Genomic DNA, 19508 nt, shown 5'->3' on the forward strand with positions numbered 1-19508 from the left:
AATATATAGAACATCATAAAGCGTACAGTTGGAAAATATAAGTAAGAGGTCAAGTCATTTTGAATCAAACATTATTTGCTTTGGAATTGAATCTAAATTTAATGTAGGTCGAGTTTGTTGTATATGAGTATAGTTATGGCAACAAAAACAAGAATAGAACAATAAAAGAAAAGAAACAAAATTATAACCAAGACACTTTAAGAAATTTATCTTAAGGATAATAGTCTCTTTACTACAGTACAAATGAAAATTTGGAGACATCATCTACAAGATACAATGCCGATCTTGAAGAAAGAAAAGATTGCACTTCAATTCTCTTGTTAGCTCTAACAAACTAGAAAAAAAAAATCCGATTTTGATCTTGAGAAGAATGAACAGTCGTTATAAAATGAGTTTTAATGGATGTATTTATTTATACACCTCAACCGATGCTTAAAACGCCATTTCATCAATGAACATATCTTTTATGAAGAATCATCACTTTTAAAATAAAACATCTTGTTTAATAAACATATTTTCTAAAATTTCAAAAAGGGCAATCAAATGCCCGAAATAAACAATCGGCTTCCCTAATTATATTTTCAAACAGAATAAATATCCTTCTTGGGAATTCAATTGCCTTGTCAGGGCATCCAATTGTCCAAAGCCAAATTCCTAATAAAATGTAATTTGGCACCAGGTAGTTGACTCCCATCAAAGAGCAATTGACTCTTCGTTTTGTGTTTTTTTCAAAAGTCTATTTCAACGCTTCCAAATATTTATTCTTGAACACGTATATATACTACATGATTATAAAATAATATTTAAAATAACATAATTTTAAAAAATACTTCTTTGATAATATATACAACAGAGTTTGAGTCGTTTACGTGCTCAACTCAAGTTAGGCTAAGGTAAGCCAAAGTCAGCTTAAGAGCACTAGCAACTTGCTAAGCTTTTTGGCTTACTGTCCTCCTCTTTCTATAGATTGTAAGTCTTCAAAATTCTACTTATTTTATTTAAATTCAAACTTCTTTTTTGTTCATAAAAGAGCAAAGTACTGTTACAAAGGGAGAGGTCGGCTTGGTTTAAATCCAAGCCTTCATATCTTTCTTAAGGTTTCTTTACCGTTAGGTTAAGAAATAAAAGACAAATTCAAACTTCATTTAATCGTTAAAATGCGAGTTCTACTATTAAATAGCTCTTAGAAATAATTGAAAATATCCTAATTTTGAAAAGATGGTCATTCATATGAGGAATGCATTTTTTGCAATTTTCCTTTATTCCAAAAAAAAAAAGGGGGATTAAGTTGTTACAATTAATGAGATTTGAGTTTTAAATAAAATAATTAAAAATAAATAAACATTTGACTAAATAATTAAGGCATATATTTTACTACTAATTCAACAGTCAAGTTTTTTAAAAAAATACTCGTAATTTTAAAAAAGTTGTCACTATAATTTAAATTTTTATTATCAAAATTTTTTAAGTTTGACCTCATTTTATTTTCAATTTAGTATTAATTAAAATGTAAAAAAATAATTTTTTGGAAACTTTCGTTGAAGTAATTTATATATGTACCGAAATTAATTCACTAAAAATATTTAAAATAATTTTAAATCAAAGTTGAAATTGTTAACCAGGAAAAATGAACTAATTAAGACTTTTATAAAATGGAGGGAGTCAAAAAAGAATGGAAAGAAACCAATCGGAAGGACGGACTAAAATAAACTTTTTAAATGCAAAGGTCCAACGAATCACGTGAACCGCGAAAACCCACGTGCTCTGATGTTATATAATCCGTGGAAACGTTGAGGCTAGGCCTGCGAATTGAATGTAATTCTGACAAATCTGCAAGGCAAAAGGAAAGCATGCAATTGTGTCTCGAGGAATCTTCTTCGGTAATTGCTGAAACGATAACGCAAAAGGTATTGTTCTTTCATCTTCTAATAATATTTGATATTCTCTTCAGTGTGATTGTATTTTTGCTATGACTGTTGTTCTGTTTCCATGGTCATAATTCTTGAAAAAAAAAAAACACCATCAACATATTTGATGTTCAAGAACGAGATTAATCACATTTGGGAAGAGCTAATAATATGTTGGCTCATGATAAATAGCTAAGGTAAATTGTCAGGTTGGAAGCCATAGATTTTGGTGGAAAGCTCGACCAAATCTGATTTGTAATCCTTATTTATCTTGAATGAATTAAAATAAATATATTTTCATTCAAAAAATTTAAATCTCATCCAATTATATATTGATTTATTTCATTGATTTGATTTTTTAATTAACAAAATTGGTTTTTTATATATAATACAAGATTAAATTTTTTCATGTTTTATAGAAAGCATATCACATATAATCATTATATAATTAATCAATTATAATTCATATAGATTCAATAAAAAAATAATGTAGAGTTTGTAATTTTAAGTAATGAATTCTTATATAATTTTTTATTATTATTGAATAATTATATAATTAAAATAAAAATTATAAGTGAAATTCTCGTCTTTATTTGGGTCTAAGTTTTTTCAACGCATGATTCATCACGCCGAAGGCATTCGGATTTCCATAAATCTTGATTTATAAGGAAAGAGAGCTCTTCTTATCTGAACTAATCCTTGTAGATACTATTTGATTATTATAATAATTTTTTATCAATGAATGTAATATTATTTTAATAATAATAAAAAAAACTTGAACTCCTTAAAAAAAAAAAAAATTATAATGCATTTTGGTCTTAAAATTTATGCCCGACCTTTATTTATTTTAAAAATTTAACATTGGAGAAATTTAGAGACAAAGCAACAACTTTGGGTCAAAATCATATCCAATTGGGCAATAATTCCTCCAACAATTTCTGGTCAATAATACTGAAAATGACTTAATATTCCACAAGTATTGTTGCCTGGCTTAGACTTTTAGGGATGCCAATACAAAATATCTTATGTTGTGGGCAATATAGCAATAAAGCAAAAGAAAAAAAAAAAAAAAACACTGATGGCTGGACGTCCAGCCTGGGAGAGCTCATCTTTGTTCGATAGGGTTCCCAAAATGATAATTAGCGAATAAAAGTTGAAAAAACGAAGCAAAAAAGAGAGTAGGCGGAAGCATTCATCGCCACCCAGCAGTCAACAGCTTCTGCACAAAACCAGATGAGTAGTGAAAGAAATAGAGGGAAAAAAAAAAGAACCATCGTACAATTTAAAACAACTGCTATATGAAATATGAGATCAAGCCAATATTTTAACTGTTTTCCTCTTTGGATTATTTTTGAAGATTTTTTGACTTTCAACAGTGCGTTTGCAATTTCATACCCTTTTTTGTTAGACTTCTTTTTTGCAGGGTAGAAGAGTGCTTTTGAATTGCAGATTAACTAACCAGGTTTTACAAATTAATTGTTGTTATTCTCTTTTAATAGAATTGAAATCCCAGGTTCAAATCCCACCTCTCCTTCTTCATCTCATATGTAGTAAAGGAAAAAGCCTTTGCTTGATGGGCTTGCTTGCGCTGCCCGCCCCTCCCCCCCCCCCCCCCCCTCCTGTGAGACGAAGAGGGAATTTGTTAATTCAAATAGTTGTTTTTTTTAAAATAAGTTCAAGCTTTTGAGTTATTTGACCTTTATTGGTTAATCCATTTAGGTTATTTGGTGTCGTTTTTTTTCTAATTATATTATAAAAATAAAATTTTAATATAAATAAAAAAATTGATTTAAAATTAATTTTTTAATATTTTTTCAAATTTCTTTAATCATTAAACTAAAAGTTTGAAACATTTGATGTCGTTTTCGTTTGTTACGGATAGTTGCAATTTTTTTCCTCAAAGAAAAAAATAAGAAAAGAGAATTGGTGCATAAAAGAGGGAATAAACTTTCATTCGTTATAAAATTAAAAAAGTTTTACATTATTTATTTTAATAAATTTTAAAAATAAAGAGATAAATCGAAAATTATATTTTAATTTTATCTTTTAAATTTATTAAAATTAATAATTATAAAAATTATAAAAAATTTTAATTTAACACTAATATAAATTAAATAGTACTCTTCAATTAAAACAAAGCGAACTGTGCAAGCAGCACGTGATGGGGCTAGACCAATAGGGTGCTGGAATGGCTGGACTACTTTAGGCAAACAGCAACAAAATAGGGCCTAGCGCTAGATCTACACTAATGGTTCAAATCGAATGTAGTTTGAATATTCCAGTTAAAGTATAATAGTTTTGAATTTTTTAAATTTGATTGGAATAAGAATCCAATCAAATTTATTCTGAAATCAAATTAACGTGAACTGAATTTTATTATTTTAAATTAGTTCATCAATTTTTAAAATTATATTTTAAAAAAAATTTTACAATTATTTTACAATTATTTTTAATAGTTTTAAATAAATTTAAATATAAAATAATTATTTTACAATTCGCGAGGGCTGACCTAGCTCAAGCTATTGCAAATTGCAATAGCCATATTTTGTCCCCCTTTGTCGGCCTACCTTGTCACCCTCCGTAGATTAAAAAATTAGTGTAAATTACAATAAATCATACTAAAATAATAAAACAGTCTTCGAATTTTATTATTTTATTAAATAAATTTTATATTTTATTATATTTAAATAAAATTTTAATATTTAATTTGTTTTTTAAAAAGTATTTAATATTTAATTTATATTTAAATAATTTTTGAATTTTAAATTTATATTTAAATAAATCTTGAACAGTTAACATAAATAAATATTTTATTTAAATAAAAATTTATTTCAATAGAAATCATAAAATAAATATTCATTTTAATATAATAAAAATATAGAAATTTATTTTAAAAATAAAATATTTTAAAAATATTTTTATTATTTTAACCTTCTTTTAATTATGTAATGCTTTTGTAGTTGTGTTCAAATTGAGACTCTAGAATGAAGGGGATTATTAGCAAAGTGGAACTTTTTTTTTTTTTTGAGGTGTTTATGAGAGGGGTCGGGTGGGGCTTATGTTTGATATTAATAATTTATATATTTATCAAAATTTAAAATTTTATTAAATTTAATTCAAATTAAAAAGTAAATTTAAATTTATTCATTAAATTTAATTTATATAATAAAAATTTAAAATAAAATTATATATATATACTTACATAGTTATAATATTTTAATTATATATTTTATATGAATTTGACTGAGTCAGTTTTAATTATTTTATTTAAAAAATGACCGAAAATTTAATCAAATTTAAAAATTAGATTTAAATTTATTTAATAAATTTTAATTTTTTATTTAAACCCTTTTCAAAACTTAAACAGACTTTCAAATCTGAATAAGTATTTTAACCCTTTAACAAATTTATTTCCTCTATCCAATCTCAATTAAAAAATGTAGCAATACTATATTTTGCTATTGTATTTGAAATTAAACAGAGAAATGTATTAGATAACTCTTCGAAGCAAGTTGCAATTACACGTATCAAACTAAAAGAAGTTCAAACTAAATTTCTACTAAATTACAGGATAGTAAAAAAAAAATAAAAAATCATATGTACATTTAGTTTCTACTATACACATTTGAATATCTGACAATACTCCAATCTTTGTGCAGGCTATACGAGAACTTGGCAAGAAAAAGTCTTCGTCGTCGCTCGGAGTCATGACAAAACTCGGTGAGTGTGAAAAGTTTCCTTCTCGGCTAAAAAAATAATAAAACAATAATTCATGTTATCATAAAGTAAAATATCCAAAGATATAATTAAATATATTTTTTATAAATGTCAAATTTTATTCATTCAAAAAAAGTACCAGACCTGCTGCAAGACAAACTTGGCCGCCAAAATTGCAGTTGGTCAAAAACAGATATTAAACTCTATTAATCCATGTAACACTAATTTTTTTTTTCTCGATAGCAATTGTGACATCTGAACCCCATTTCTTGTTTATCCTTTGTTGGTCTCAATTTTTGTTTTAATCTCATTTTTAGCATTCAGCTTTTTTAAACTACTTTACTTAGACCTTTAAGTGTTTTCCAAATTTTTCTTAAATACTTGTAAATTTGTTACTTTTCATCAAAATTCTCTTTAAATAATCCATTTAGTCTCAATATATAATATAAATTTTCATATAAATAATAAGTTTTATTTTTTTTCTTTTAGTGAAGCTATTTCCTTCCATGCAAATTTTATGATAGAAAAAAAGCACAATAATTATTTTGAGTAATTATTTTGAGTAATAAATGAAAACGTAATTATAATATTCAACATAATACTAAATTTTAGCTATATATATAATTTACAATGTTAACATGAACTAGGAAAAATCTATTAAAATTTTAAATTATAAATTTTCTATAAAGAAATCAGGTAATAATTTAAATAGAATGCAACTATACATAAAAAAAAAAAAAAATCAGCGAGTTTGTGTTAAAAAGTTTTACATGATTTTATATTAAAATTTCAAATTAACTCATGTGGTGTTTAGGCCATTAGGGCCCCCTCCACGTCAAACCTTGGCTCTGTCCTTCGTCTGATTTAATATGAATTGTTTTTTTTCGAGAACTATTAAATATGAAATTGGAAGGCATGTACAACTAATTTAAAACAAATAAAGTAAAAAACAATTGTCTATCTTTTTGTTTGACTTTTCAACATTTTGTATATCCTTCTCAAACGATTTAAAAAAAAAAAAAGAAAAAAGCCATAGATATCGGCAAAAATTACTTACAGAAATTTGTTGGAAGTTATTGGTCTAACAAATTCTTCACTCTAGCAATTATTTCTTCTATCTCACTTAAAATGTTATTTGTTGGCCTTCCAAATAAAAGGAAAAAGGAGAAGCAGCAGATCAGTTGTTCGAAAAAAACTGTACAAATCAAGCATACAGGTAAATATGGTGTGATTAATTATTGATAGGTTATACATATAATTTTATAAAATAAGAAGTTTATTTACGGTTTTGAAAATTCTTTTGTCTGTTCAAGCAGAGAGCAAAAGAAACTCTTCGGGTTAAGATGAAGAAAACTGGATTGGCAAATATGATAGAGGAGAAAAGGGTAATGACGGAGTCACTAATGGCAACCAGAAGGGATGCCGCACAGACTGAGGCAAACTCTAGGTTGCTGAATATGAGAAGGAATGAGCTTAGGGATGAGCTGATAAGTGGAATCAATGACTTGGTGAGATTGCGGGCGATGGATACTTTGCTGAAGTTGGAGCTGGGTCTCCTTTGAAACAGCTATTTGACAGTGTGATGAATACAATTTACTGCTTTGCCTGGAGTGATCGAGATTCGAGTAGGCGTTAATAAAACTTGTATAAATGTTTTTCTTGCTTTGTGGACGCTTGCTTGTTCTCAATTTGTTTTGGTATTTGAGACATCAGAATTTGATTTAAGACTTACCAACAGATCACATATCTTGTTTTAGGTTGATGTACCTTCCATCCAAAAGCTTTTTGGTGTAAGTCCTAATGGCACTATGAAACCTCTTTGTTTGGGATGTTTAAATTTAAAGATGGTCTCCGTAGATGAAAACAAGTCGAAAAAATTAAAGAGCAAATGTCAATTAATCAAGCATTTGATACAGATATATCGCTAAGCAAAAAAAGAAAAAAAAAATCATAGCAAGATAATTTCCCACTCTCAGGCGTGTTCCTTGGTTGAAATGCATTTTCCTATTTGGAGGCCTAAGGGTATAATCAATCATTTGCATTTGACTATTGTCTACCGGCGCCTGGGGTTAAGTCACAAACTGCTTGGGCTTGGCTTATAACTTGGTTAAGCTAATTGAGCCGAGCTTAAGTAGACTTTTCTTTAAAAAAAAAAAAAAGCTTAAGTAGACTTTTCAAAGCTGGAATAGCTGTTGCTAGTTAAAGATTAAAAAAAGTTGGAAAAAGAATATAAAGTTTAATTCAACAAATTTATTCAATTATTTTAAAAGATATTTAATGAGTTTAGATTCAAATTTTAGTATTTATAATTTTTTTTTATTTCAAGTTACACCTAAGTAAAAAATTATATTATTTAATAATCCCTTCGTGCAATGCCACTATCCTATAAATAGAATGAACCAACTCCAGAGCTCCGATGGCCATCCTAAGAGACTTCATGGTTCAGATACTGAGACACTCTTGGGATGCAATGGCTTAATCGGCAGAAAACAGCATCAAATTCACCTTAAGTTGATTTGGCAGTCATTCATGGTTGATTTTCCGTTGTGTAAATTATATATTTTATTTCTTCGTCCTTACAACTAGCTTGTATGTTACATCCCCATCTTTGCCATTAGGATAGGAAGAATAATCACGACCGCTCCTTAGAATATTTATCAACGGAAAGGCAGGGAGTATTTCTCTCTATGTTTTCGATTTCTTTCCTACATGTTTAGAGAGGAGTTTTTCTTATTTTCTTGTCTAGTTTTGAAAAATGAAGTTTGGTGTTAATCTGGTTAGACAGTTAGATATCTTGAGCCTGCTGAGTCTTTCCGATTTGGTTTCCATCCTTTGGATGAACCATTCTGATCAGTAATGAACCCAGAACTGCTTTGTCCTTTTAAACTTTTTTATTGGCTCTTAGCATATATAATTCATGTCTTCGTTGGCTACTTTCTTTTGGTAAGTAGTGGGATTATATACCACTACATTTCTCAGAAATTTTATGCCATCTTTGGTTTTGAATGAGTGAATTAAACTTTTTTGAGCTTTATCTGAATAATAAAATTGAATAACAATAATAATAATAATAATAATAATAATAATAATAATAATAATAATAATAATAATAATAATGTTATTTGATCATTAATTCGAAAGTATATAAAAAATTATTTATCAATGAAGAATAATGTCTAAGATAAGACTTTTGTGAACTTATCTTGTAATTACTCCAAATAGATCCAAGAGTTGTTTTACTTCAATTTTCTTACTATTTTTTTTTTTTCATTTTTATGTCAGTGTCATGGATGCCTCTGTGGTTATAATTTTGTCCCCATCTAGACTTTTTGTGAACTTTCTAAGTATCATCCATGGGATAAACCAGGAATTGTTTTGTTTCAATTTTCTTACTATTATTATTTTTTTTAACTTCTATGTCAAAATTATCGAGCTACAGCCAATAGATGATTGTTCCCATTTCTATTTTGAAATTGTGTTGAGTTGATGTTTATTATAGTATTATTTTATCTTTTGAAATTGCTTCAATCGTTCGATATTGGTGACTTTCGTAAGTTTTCCACTCGATAAACCAAAATTATTCGGCTAGATATGTGATGTTACCAATTTCTTTCTTCGTTTTCTATTTCAAAGTCATCGGTGCCATTGTTGGTTGTTACTTTTTCTATTTTAAATTTATGTCTGGACGACGTTTATTAACACATTAGTTTCATCTTCTACAATTTCAATATTGATCGCACTAGCAGTAGCTCGGTTTTGGTTAAATTTTGTGAATTATCACTCGATAACCAAAATTATATGTCTAGATACGATGTTAGAATTTTTCAATTTTCTTACCAACTCCTTTTTTTTTTTTGTCGTTGTTTTATATGTCAAAGTTATCGGGTTACAGATGACTGCCACCTTTTATTCCAAAATTCTGCTGAAGTGATGTTTTTTTCATAGATGACCTGTAAAGGTAATATACACCCAGGACCCAGCTATCTTCGCGAGCGAACGCTCGATTTTGGCTTATCTTACCAGCATTGATCTATTGACAGACGATCGTTAAAGGTGATGTATGTGCACTATTTAGTCTATCATAGTACGCTGGTTTTTTTCCCCCCTCTATTTGAGTTTATTTAAAATTTCTTTTGGACAGTCTTTATTTCAGTTGTCGAATTTTGCAAGAAGTCAACAGATTCTGTAGGCCAATGGTGGTGTGTTTTGACTAACGACAAATCGTTTTATCATTTGATTTTTTGGCAAGCAACTTTTTCAACAAATAAATTCTAGTAAATTCAATAAAATCGACAAGAGTAGAAACGGCAAAGAGCTGCTACATAGCTCAGTTAAAAGGACACAAAACATCTTTAAAACATACGAAATCTTACAAAACCAACTTTAACTCCCAAGCCTTAAAGATTGGACATCAAATGAACAAACCAAGGTTCAGTTTCTATCTAGCAGCTAGTTATTTTTACATGAGTTTGGCCCGGCTCTAACCGTGTTTTGGACGTGAGTTTTAGATTTCGGACATAAAGAGCGACTTTCTCTCGAAGTTTATTTTTATTTTTTGTTTGTAACCAAAAGCAAATTAGAGGTTGGTGATAATGAATGGCAATTGTCGCCAGCAATCGCACGATCATGACATGCTGACTAGTCCCAACGTGCGACATCGCTCGGTAAACCGATTTCTTCACCACTGGATTTTGTTGCCTTTCGACTTTCTCTCAATAATCAAACCAATGAATTAAGCCATCCTTTTTGAATGGAGTTACTAATTGTTCTCTAAAAATTCAAAACAAAAATATTCTTGAAAAAAATTCAGAAACAAGAAATAAGAATTGTTTCTTTCTTCTAATTTGTAGAAAATAATATTTTAATATTTACATTGAGAAAATTAGAATCCGGACAGTGGCCAATTAGCTTTATTACTTTTTCTTGTTGAAATTTTCATCATCTTAGAATGAAATAAAAAATTAAAAAAGATGCATTAAAGGATTTATTAATGTTTGCTTTCCAACACAATACAAAATTAGGTTTGGTCCTTAAAAAAAAACCATAAATACCAAATAGTAAATTAATGTTGTAATAATGTTCAAGGAGTTAAAACTCAAGTGTAATAATGTTCAGAGCAAAAATAGTAATAATTAGGCTTATAATTTGAAAAGGTAAGCAAACCATGTTAATTAAAAGCTCTCATAAATTCTTGAAGGGTATCGTTTAGCAAGTTTTCAAGAGTCAGCCAAGAGGGTCAGGGCCCTCTGCCAACCCGCCAGTTCCACCCTGCTCACTCTCGTATGGCCCTAGTGTGCTTATACGAGGAGCTGAAAGCAATGGATCATAAATGGAGAAGCTGGGGTTGGACAGGAGCTAAATTCAGCCCAGACATGTTTGGAGACACTTTTATAAACGGTTGGATGAATAAATGGAGTGAATATTTTTGTAAAAATTTATATGGATATTCAACTAAAAGTCAACTGACATGGATAGAGAGGTCTTTATTATTTTTACTTGCTCAAAATACTTCTAATTTAACCTGTGTGAAATTTTATACTTAAATGTCATAAATGTCATAAATGAATCTTAAATTATAATAAAATATTTAATATTATATTTAATTTTAAAAATTTTTAATATAGTATTTTAGGTATGAATATATTAATTAATGTGGATATTCATTTTTAATGTAGTTAACTTTAGATGATAAATATTAATTAATAATTTAATAATTTAAATATTATATCAAAAATTTTTAAATTTAATATCATATTAAATAATTTTTTATAATTTAAAAACAATTCGTGATATTAACCCTATATATATAATTAATAGAAGTCTGGAACTACTCATATTTTGTTTTCTTGTTGGTTATTGTCGGATTTATAGAGGGCATTAAAGCAAGTTTGGAGTTATGTTACGTGGATTCTTCCCTTGACCTTAACGTACCTGAGTCCTAGTGCTTCACCATTCATACGGTATGACATTTTGATCTTAAAAATTTAGTAAGTTTGCGCATACACATTGTGATAGTATTGTTTGATTCAGTGATAAGCCGAAGGTTTGGAACCTCTATTGATTTCAAGAGAATATACCGTGAAGATACTAAGTTATTGTTGAATTTTTATAAAAAAAGTAAAATACAAAAAATATAAAAGCTTTAAAAAAAGTAAAATATAAAAAATACTAAGTTAAAATTTTTTGGACAAAAATTAGGTTCAAGCTAATTAGATTTTTTTATTTTTTATAAAATATTTAATTTTTTAAAATATCTTTTTAAGTTCAAATTAAGTTTGAATTGAAATTTTTTAAAATTTAAATTATTTTGAATTCGAATTTTTTTACATTCAAATCTTTAACTTATTTTAATTGTTAGATTAGTTTTATCACCTCTACTCGTAACGTCAAAAACCCATTATTAACGGGCGAATCATTGCTTTGTTTAGTTACCGCCAATTTTAAAGTGAGCGACAAAATTTCTTTTTTTTTTTGTTTAATTTTATTTGATTGATGTATTTGTTTATTATTATTATTTATTATTTTCAGTTTATTTCATATTTTTTATATTTTACTTTTTTTAAAGCTTTTATATTTTCTTTTTTATTAATATCATAACGGTTTTGGGACTGTTAGATGTAAAGTATTTTAAAATCGAGAGAAATAAAAGGAAAGTCGCCACCACTATTTGTTAGGGTGTGATTAGCCACCCAAAAGTTTATCATTTTAATAAAACTATAAAAATGGGTTTAAAATTTATTAAAAAGATAAATTTCGGTCTACGAAAAATTAGATTAGGTCCGAGAGTCGGTTACGTGTACGGAATGATTAACACCCCCACAAACGCCTATAAATTGGTACCATTTAATTACGCACTATTTTCAATGTTGGATAGAAATGGTTTTAATTTGAAATTTAACATTAATTCCCTTCATTTGAAAAAATAAAATTTTGCTAAAATTTTTATTTAGAAATATTGAGAAAATTTTTAAGTTAAAGAATTATCTTAAAATTCTCCAACATTTAGGCAGAATTTAAAATAACTCTTTTCGCTTAAGATTTAACACAATAATCCTTAAAATGAAATAACAATCTTTATAGAAAATAATTGTTAGTGACTCTCCAACATCTAGGTAGAGTACCAAGAATTATTTCTTTCGGAATGTTATTTTTATTTTATTTTATAATATCACAAAAGAAAATTTTTTTTAAAAAAAGTATTATTCTTTTTTATTATAAAATATTTTATCATCAAACAGTAAATTAAAGAGAGAATAATGCAGACAATTATTGATGATAACATGCTAACGTATGTATGCTAATAAATGTCATGTAAAATGAAATGCAATTTAAAAATTAGGTTCTTAAGTATAATGAGACCACCCCGACTCTCTAACCTATAGGTAGAGCTTAAGTGCGACTGTTTATATTTAAGATCTCAATTTACTATTATACTTTTTATTTATTAATCTTATTATTAATGTGAATTAAGAACTCGTGTGAAAAACTTAATGAAATGAAGTTTCCTAAATACCCCATCATTTAAGCAGCATTTGGGAACAAACCATTTCATGTGAGATTTTCACATGTATCCTTAAAGTTTTGAAATAGATTTAGGGTAAAATTTTAGGGTTTAAGTTTAGGGTTTGGGGTTTAATTAAAACGCGAACATCTCTAAAAATCTCCATCATCTAGGCGGACATTTCGGAGCAAGTTCAATTTTTTATAATTTTTGAAAACTAATTAAAATTTTCTTATATATTTCTTTTTATGAAAATTTATTAATAATAATTCTTCAACATCTAGGCGGAATTATTTGTTTAGAAAAATATTTTTTATTCCCTCCAACATCTAAGCAGGAAAAATAAAAAACGTATTCCATTATTATTATTTAAACATTTTTTATATATTTTTAGTTATTATCCTATTTCATTTTATTATTATTAATAACAATTAGATATTTATCCTAATAAATTTAAATATTCATCATGCATAAATATAAAAACTTAAAATAACAAAAATAATAATATATAAAAAATTTTAAAAAAAAATTTTTTTTACCTAAACCCAACGCTGGTCTGAGCCAGTCTGACCGGTTCGGAGGTTCAATCAGCGGTTCAGACTGGTTCACTGGTGATTCATCTGAACCGATTCAAGGCTGGCTGAAGCGGGTCATCAGGTCGGGTTGTGCGGATCTCGGGTCGAGTTCGGTCTACACGCTGAGCCTCTACGTTTAAAACGGCATTGTTTTGGTCCTATGCTCAAAACGACGCCGTTTTGCCCTTATGTTTTCTATAAAAATCAAAATTTTTTTTCATCAGTTCATTTCATTTTACAAAAAAAAAAAGGCTTTGGTTCTCTGGCTTCTGTCGGAATCCAGCGCCAGGCGCTACGCCGGCTGCCATGTGGGTCACCGTTGGCGGTGGTCGACGGTGACCGAAAAAGCATCAGAAAGTCACCAAAAATTCCTCTCAATGCCCTCTTTTCAGATCCGACCTTCGTTTGGCCTGAAAGTGTCTTGACAGTCGCGAATCGATCTTCGAAGTTTTTGATCTCTCATCTTTTTCTTTTTTTTTGGGACGACTTAAAGTGATGATTTCTTCTTCTTGTTTTAGGTGGCTATGTTGCTGAGGTTCCTCCCTGCGGAGAGGACTTTGTTTGTTTTTTTTTTGTGTAGATCTATTTCGTTTTCGGTTTGGGTATTTTGGAGGGTTGCTTGAAATTTAGTTTTTTATGTGTGGGAATGGGGGTCTGTATGGGGGTGTTGAGAGTGTTTTGAGGGAGGAGTTCGTCTGAGCTTGAGGGTTTTCGTGGGGGTAGATTGAATGGGTATTCTTTTTTTTCAGAGAGCGTTCGAAAGAGCTGAAGGGAAAAAGGGATGGGGATTTTAAAGAGCTTCAATTAGGGGGGTCTGGGTGGCTGTGGGGTGGCTGTAGGTGGGTTGAATAGGGAGCTGGTCAGGGGGTTGACAAGGGGCTGGACAGAGGCCGCAGCGGTGCCATACCAGCCCCTGGTTTCTGTCTCATTTCTTTTTTTTTAATTATTGATTTTTTAATTATTATATATATTTAAAAAAATTTATTATTATTATTATTATTATTATTATTATTAAACTAAAATGAAAACAGTAGACTCGAACAAAATAGGTGTCTACAGCTACCTCTCTTTGCACATTGCTGAGAATCAAGAATGGGGCAAAGACAAAGACAATGATTTTATCCGAAAACAAATCATGGACTTTTTTTTTTATAGGTAAGGTCAAGTGATAAAGAAAACAACATCGTGAGTTAAAAAATAAAAAAATTGATTAAGGCAACACTGAAAGTCGAATAATAAAGAAGGTGATCGAGACGACACCGTGAGTCAAGGAATAACAAGATCCGGATTGAACGTGGATTGAATCACCAGTCAAAAATAAGGAGATCAAAAATAAACCACGAGTAAGAGAAATACTAAGGATTAGGATTAAACCGTAAATCAGAGAATAAAGAGATTAGGATTAAATCACGAATAAAAAAAATGACGTTAACTTGGATTGAATCACAAGTAAAAAAATAAAGAGATCGGGATTAAACCACTAGTTAGAGGATAACAACAATCGAGATTAAACTGTGATTTTAAATAAAAGAGATCGGGATTGAACCACGAATCGAAGAATAAAAAGATCGAGATTAAATCGCGAGTCAAAGGATAACAATAATCGAGATTAAACTGTGACTTTGAATTAAAGAGATCGGGATTGAACCTCGAATCGAAGAATAATGAGATCGGAATTAAATCGCGAGTCAAAAAATTAAAGATGACTGAGACTAAACTGCAAGTCAGAGAATTAATGAAATGATCGAGATTAAACCACGAGTCAAAAGATAAAAACAATCGAGACTAAACTGTGACTTTGAGTTAAACAGATCGAGATTGAATCGTGAATCAAAGAATGTTAACTCGGGTTGAATCATAAGTAAAAAAATAAAGGGACCAGGATTAAACCACGAGTCAGAGAATAACAACATCGAGATTAAACTGCGACTTTGAATTAAAGTGATCGGGATTAAACCATGAATCGAAGAATAAAAAGATTTTGATTAAATTACGAGTCAAAGGATAACAACAATCGAGATTCAACTGCGACTTTGAATTAAAGTGATTAGGATTGAACCGCGAATCGAAGAATAAAAAGATCGAGATTAAACCATGAGTCAGAAGATAACAACAATCGAGATTAAAACTGTGATTTTAAATTAAAGAGATCGGGATTAAACAGTGAATCAGAGAATAAAGAGATCGAAATTAAATCGTGTATCAAAAATGACGTTAACTTGGATTGAATCACAAGTAAGAAAATAAAAGAGATCAGGATTAAATCACAAGTCAAAAAATAACAACAATCGAGATTAAACTATGATTTTAAATTAAAAAGATCGGGATTGAACCGCGAATCGAAAAATAAAAGATTGGGATTAAATCGCGAGTCAGAAAATGACGTTAACTTGGATTGAATCACAAGTCAAAAAATAAAGAGACTGGGATTAAACTACGAGTCAAAGGTTAACAACAATCGAGATTAAACTATAATTTTTAAATTAAAGAGATCGAGATTGAACCACGAATCAGAGAATAAAGAGACCGAGATTAAACCATGAATCAGAGAAATAATGAAATGACCGGGATTAAGCCACAAGCCAAATATTGATGACAATTAGGATTGAACTGCAAGTTAGAAAGATAAAAAAAAAAGGACTGGGATTAAATCGCAAGTCAGGGAAACTATAGAAATGATTGGGATTAAACCGTAAGTGAAAAAAATAAAAACAACTGAGATTAAACCACGGGTGAAAGATTAAAGATGACTGAGACTAAATCACAAGTTAGGGAATAGAGGAAGACTGAGCTGTGAGTTGAGAAATAGGAGATTGGGTACTCCATAGACCAACCATTTTGATTTTAAAATTGTGTTAACATACCATCTTTAAGGCCATCATCTTTGTTTCGAGAAAAAAAAATGTTGATTCTTCCTGATGTCTCATAAAGAAACCTTCTATGCAACTTATCGAGAGACATGTAATGAGTGCAATGATTGTGATGAATGAAAAGATAAAAAAGCTATCAACAAATTATATCATTCATTTCATCCAAGTTAATTCAACTTTTGGTTCAATTCTTTCAGACTTTAAAAGTCGCTTCCAGTAATCTTGTCCCTTTAAATCTTTCAATTTTCGAACAAAAATATGTCTCATGATGGACCCATCTGACTTTTAGTCGCTCTAAAATCTCTTTTTTTCTTTTTTATTTTATTTTTTTATCCCTTTTTGCTTCTTTGTCTTCAGTAATCAATTGATTTCGTTTCATTCTTTCTGCCCCCATATTACTATTTTTATCATCTTCATATTGCATTCTCTTTTCGAGCGATGCATTGGTCTATTATGAACTTTATCAGTCAATATCTTAATTTTAAATGACAAATGCAATGATTTCAGGTTTAAAGTTGGGTGTGCAATACGATCAGTAATAGGGTATTTCGGGTTTAGAAAGATAAGCCTTTCGAGACATAAGGAACAGTTGACTCAAAAGTATTTCAAGAATCAAATATCAATTCTCTAAATAATGAACATTTGGACAACCTCGGCCTACTCAGACCAGGTGTTTTCCAAAAACTCGTTACATTTGCAATCTTGTCACCTGTGATTTCATATGACCAATCCTTACCCCACATCTGTGACTAATGAGAACTTGCCCCCTAAAAGTCATCTCTTTTAATTCTGGTGATAATTCGTCCATTCGGTGCCACTCCTTCGTTCTCTGAAAAACTTTTTCTGAGCTCCACCTTCATTCAAGCCGCCTTTACAGGTTTCAACTTAAATGACCTCCTTTGACTCAAACTGTCCTTTTCGGGTTTTCAATCTAAATCACTGCATTTCTCATTTCTTTTTTTTTTTATTTTTTTTCATTTTTTTGGTTTTTTGTATATTCTTTCTTTTTTTTAAGCAAAATATTTCTTGACAATGTCTAAATTTACAGGACTTGGTAATTCATCTCCATCCATTTCTGTAAGGATCAGAGCTCCACCAGAAAAAATCTTTTTTACCACATATGGACTTTCTCAATTGGGCATCCATTTTCCTCTATTGTCATGCTGATATGGCAAAATCTTTTTCAAAACCAATTCGCCCTCACCAAAACATCAGGGTTGTATCATTTTGTCATGTGCTCGTATGATTCGTCTTTGATACATTTGTCCATAACTGAGTGCTGAGAGCCTTTTCTCTTCAATAAGATTAAGTTGCTCGAAACGATCCTGAACCCATTTTACCTCATCCAATTTTGTCTCTATCAACACCCTCAGAGAAGAAATTTCCACTTCAATCGACAGTACAACTTCCATCCTATACACTAGTGAAAACGGGGTGGCTCCTTAGAGGTTCGAATTGATGTTCTATAGGCAAGCAAAGCAAAATGTAACTTTTCATGCCAATCCTTATATGTGTCAGTCATTTTCCCCAATAATGTCTTGATGTTCTTATTCGTAGCTTCCATTGCACCATTTATTTTTGGGCGATATAGTGCTGAATGATGATGCTTGATCTTAAACTGTGCACATAATTTTTTCATTAGTTTATTGTTTAAATTGCTAGCATTATCTGAGATAATCCTTTTTGGGAGACTATACCGGTATATTATCTCTCTTTTTATAAATCTACACACTACTAATCGCATAATACTAGCATACGAAGCTGCTTCTACCTATTTTGTAAAATAATCGATTACCATAAAGATAAATCGTTGCCCATTCGAAGCTTTAGGGGTTATGGGTCCGATCACATCCATTCCCCACATGGAGAAAGGCCATGGTGGCACCAAGACGTGCAGCGGGACTAGAGGAGAATGAATTTTATCTACATAAATTTGGTATTTGTGGTACTTTTTAGCATAACTAATGTAATCATTTTCTATTGTAGACCAGTAATAATTAGCTATCATGATCTGTTTGGCCATCATATTCCCATTAGCATGTGTTTCACAAATTCCTTCGTGTACTTCTTCAAGTATCATTCTCGCTTTCACAGCATCAACGCACATTAGCAAAATCTGATCTCGACTTTTTTTATACAAGATTTCTTCATCAAGCACAAAACCTGCTGCTAATCTTTAAATGATCCTCTTATCATTTTCTGAAGCCTGCTCTAAGTAGTTTTGACACTTGATATACTGTACAATGTCATAGTATCATGGTTGTCGATCTACCTCTTCTTTCACATTTGAACAGTGGGCTGGTGAAACTTTCATTTGTACTATAATGTGTAGACACCCAATTGGGTCCGGCCCAGATCAATTGGGCCTGGCCCAAATGGGTAGGGCCCAATTCAATTTGTCCTGTATTATTTTGTATTTTATGTATTTTATTATTATGTATATATTTATTTATTTATTTATTTTTTATTAGATTAGATTTATATGTATATAGTTATATATTTATTATTATTTTTTTTATCTGTTCTGATTTTTCCTGATTATCAGATATTTTTTTTATAATATCTTTTGATTTATCTTTTCTAATTATCTAGTATTTTTTATTTATTTTGATTTTAATTTTGAAGGGCTGAGATTGAAGGCTGAAGAATCCCATTGGAAATGGGAATTCAATCAGAAGAGTCCAGTGGGATTCAAAGATTGAATTCCCGTCCAAGGAGGAATTGGGATTGATCAGGAACTCCTGATCAATCCCTATAAAAGGGACTCTGGAACAGAATGCAAGGAACACAGAAAACAGTAAGCAAAGCTACTGATTTGAGAGAAAAGGAGGCGTATAGGAAGTTAGAAAAAGTTTAGGAGTGTTCTGGGAGTGAGAAAAATTTTTTAGAAATTTTTGGCGAAAATTTTTTCTGGAAATTTCTGGGAAATTTCCAGATT

The 19508-nt window shown here is 29.7% G+C and overlaps 1 protein-coding gene across 1 annotated transcript; it reads left to right on the top strand.

Annotated features, from left to right (window-relative positions):
* Positions 1–1846: 1846 nt before the first annotated feature.
* LOC149518209 (uncharacterized) lies at positions 1847–7631 on the top strand. The gene is made up of 4 exons (XM_089764364.1): positions 1847–1907; positions 5567–5627; positions 6782–6840; positions 6941–7631. The coding sequence occupies exons 1-4, from the start codon at positions 1851–1853 to the stop codon at positions 7184–7186; spliced, it is 423 nt and encodes a 140-aa protein (XP_089620490.1). The 5' UTR covers positions 1847–1850; the 3' UTR covers positions 7187–7631.
* The last annotated feature ends 11877 nt before the right edge of the window (positions 7632–19508 follow it).

The sequence above is a fragment of the Durio zibethinus genome, chromosome 7 (assembly GCF_047325235.1).
Source record: "Durio zibethinus cultivar Kanyao isolate XHJ-2024 chromosome 7, ASM4732523v1, whole genome shotgun sequence".
In the NCBI taxonomy this organism is placed as follows: domain Eukaryota; kingdom Viridiplantae; phylum Streptophyta; class Magnoliopsida; order Malvales; family Malvaceae; genus Durio; species Durio zibethinus.

Excerpts from the sequence above, each read along its gene's own strand:
- LOC149518209 (XM_089764364.1), top strand. The coding sequence starts at position 1,851 with ATGCAATTGTGTCTCGAGGAATCTTCTTCGGTAATTGCTGAAACGATA. Across the intron at positions 1,908-5,566 it reads CTGAAACGATAACGCAAAAG|GCTATACGAGAACTTGGCAA; the intron begins GTATTGTTCTTT and ends ATCTTTGTGCAG. Across the intron at positions 5,628-6,781 it reads CGGAGTCATGACAAAACTCG|GAAAAAGGAGAAGCAGCAGA; the intron begins GTGAGTGTGAAA and ends TCCAAATAAAAG.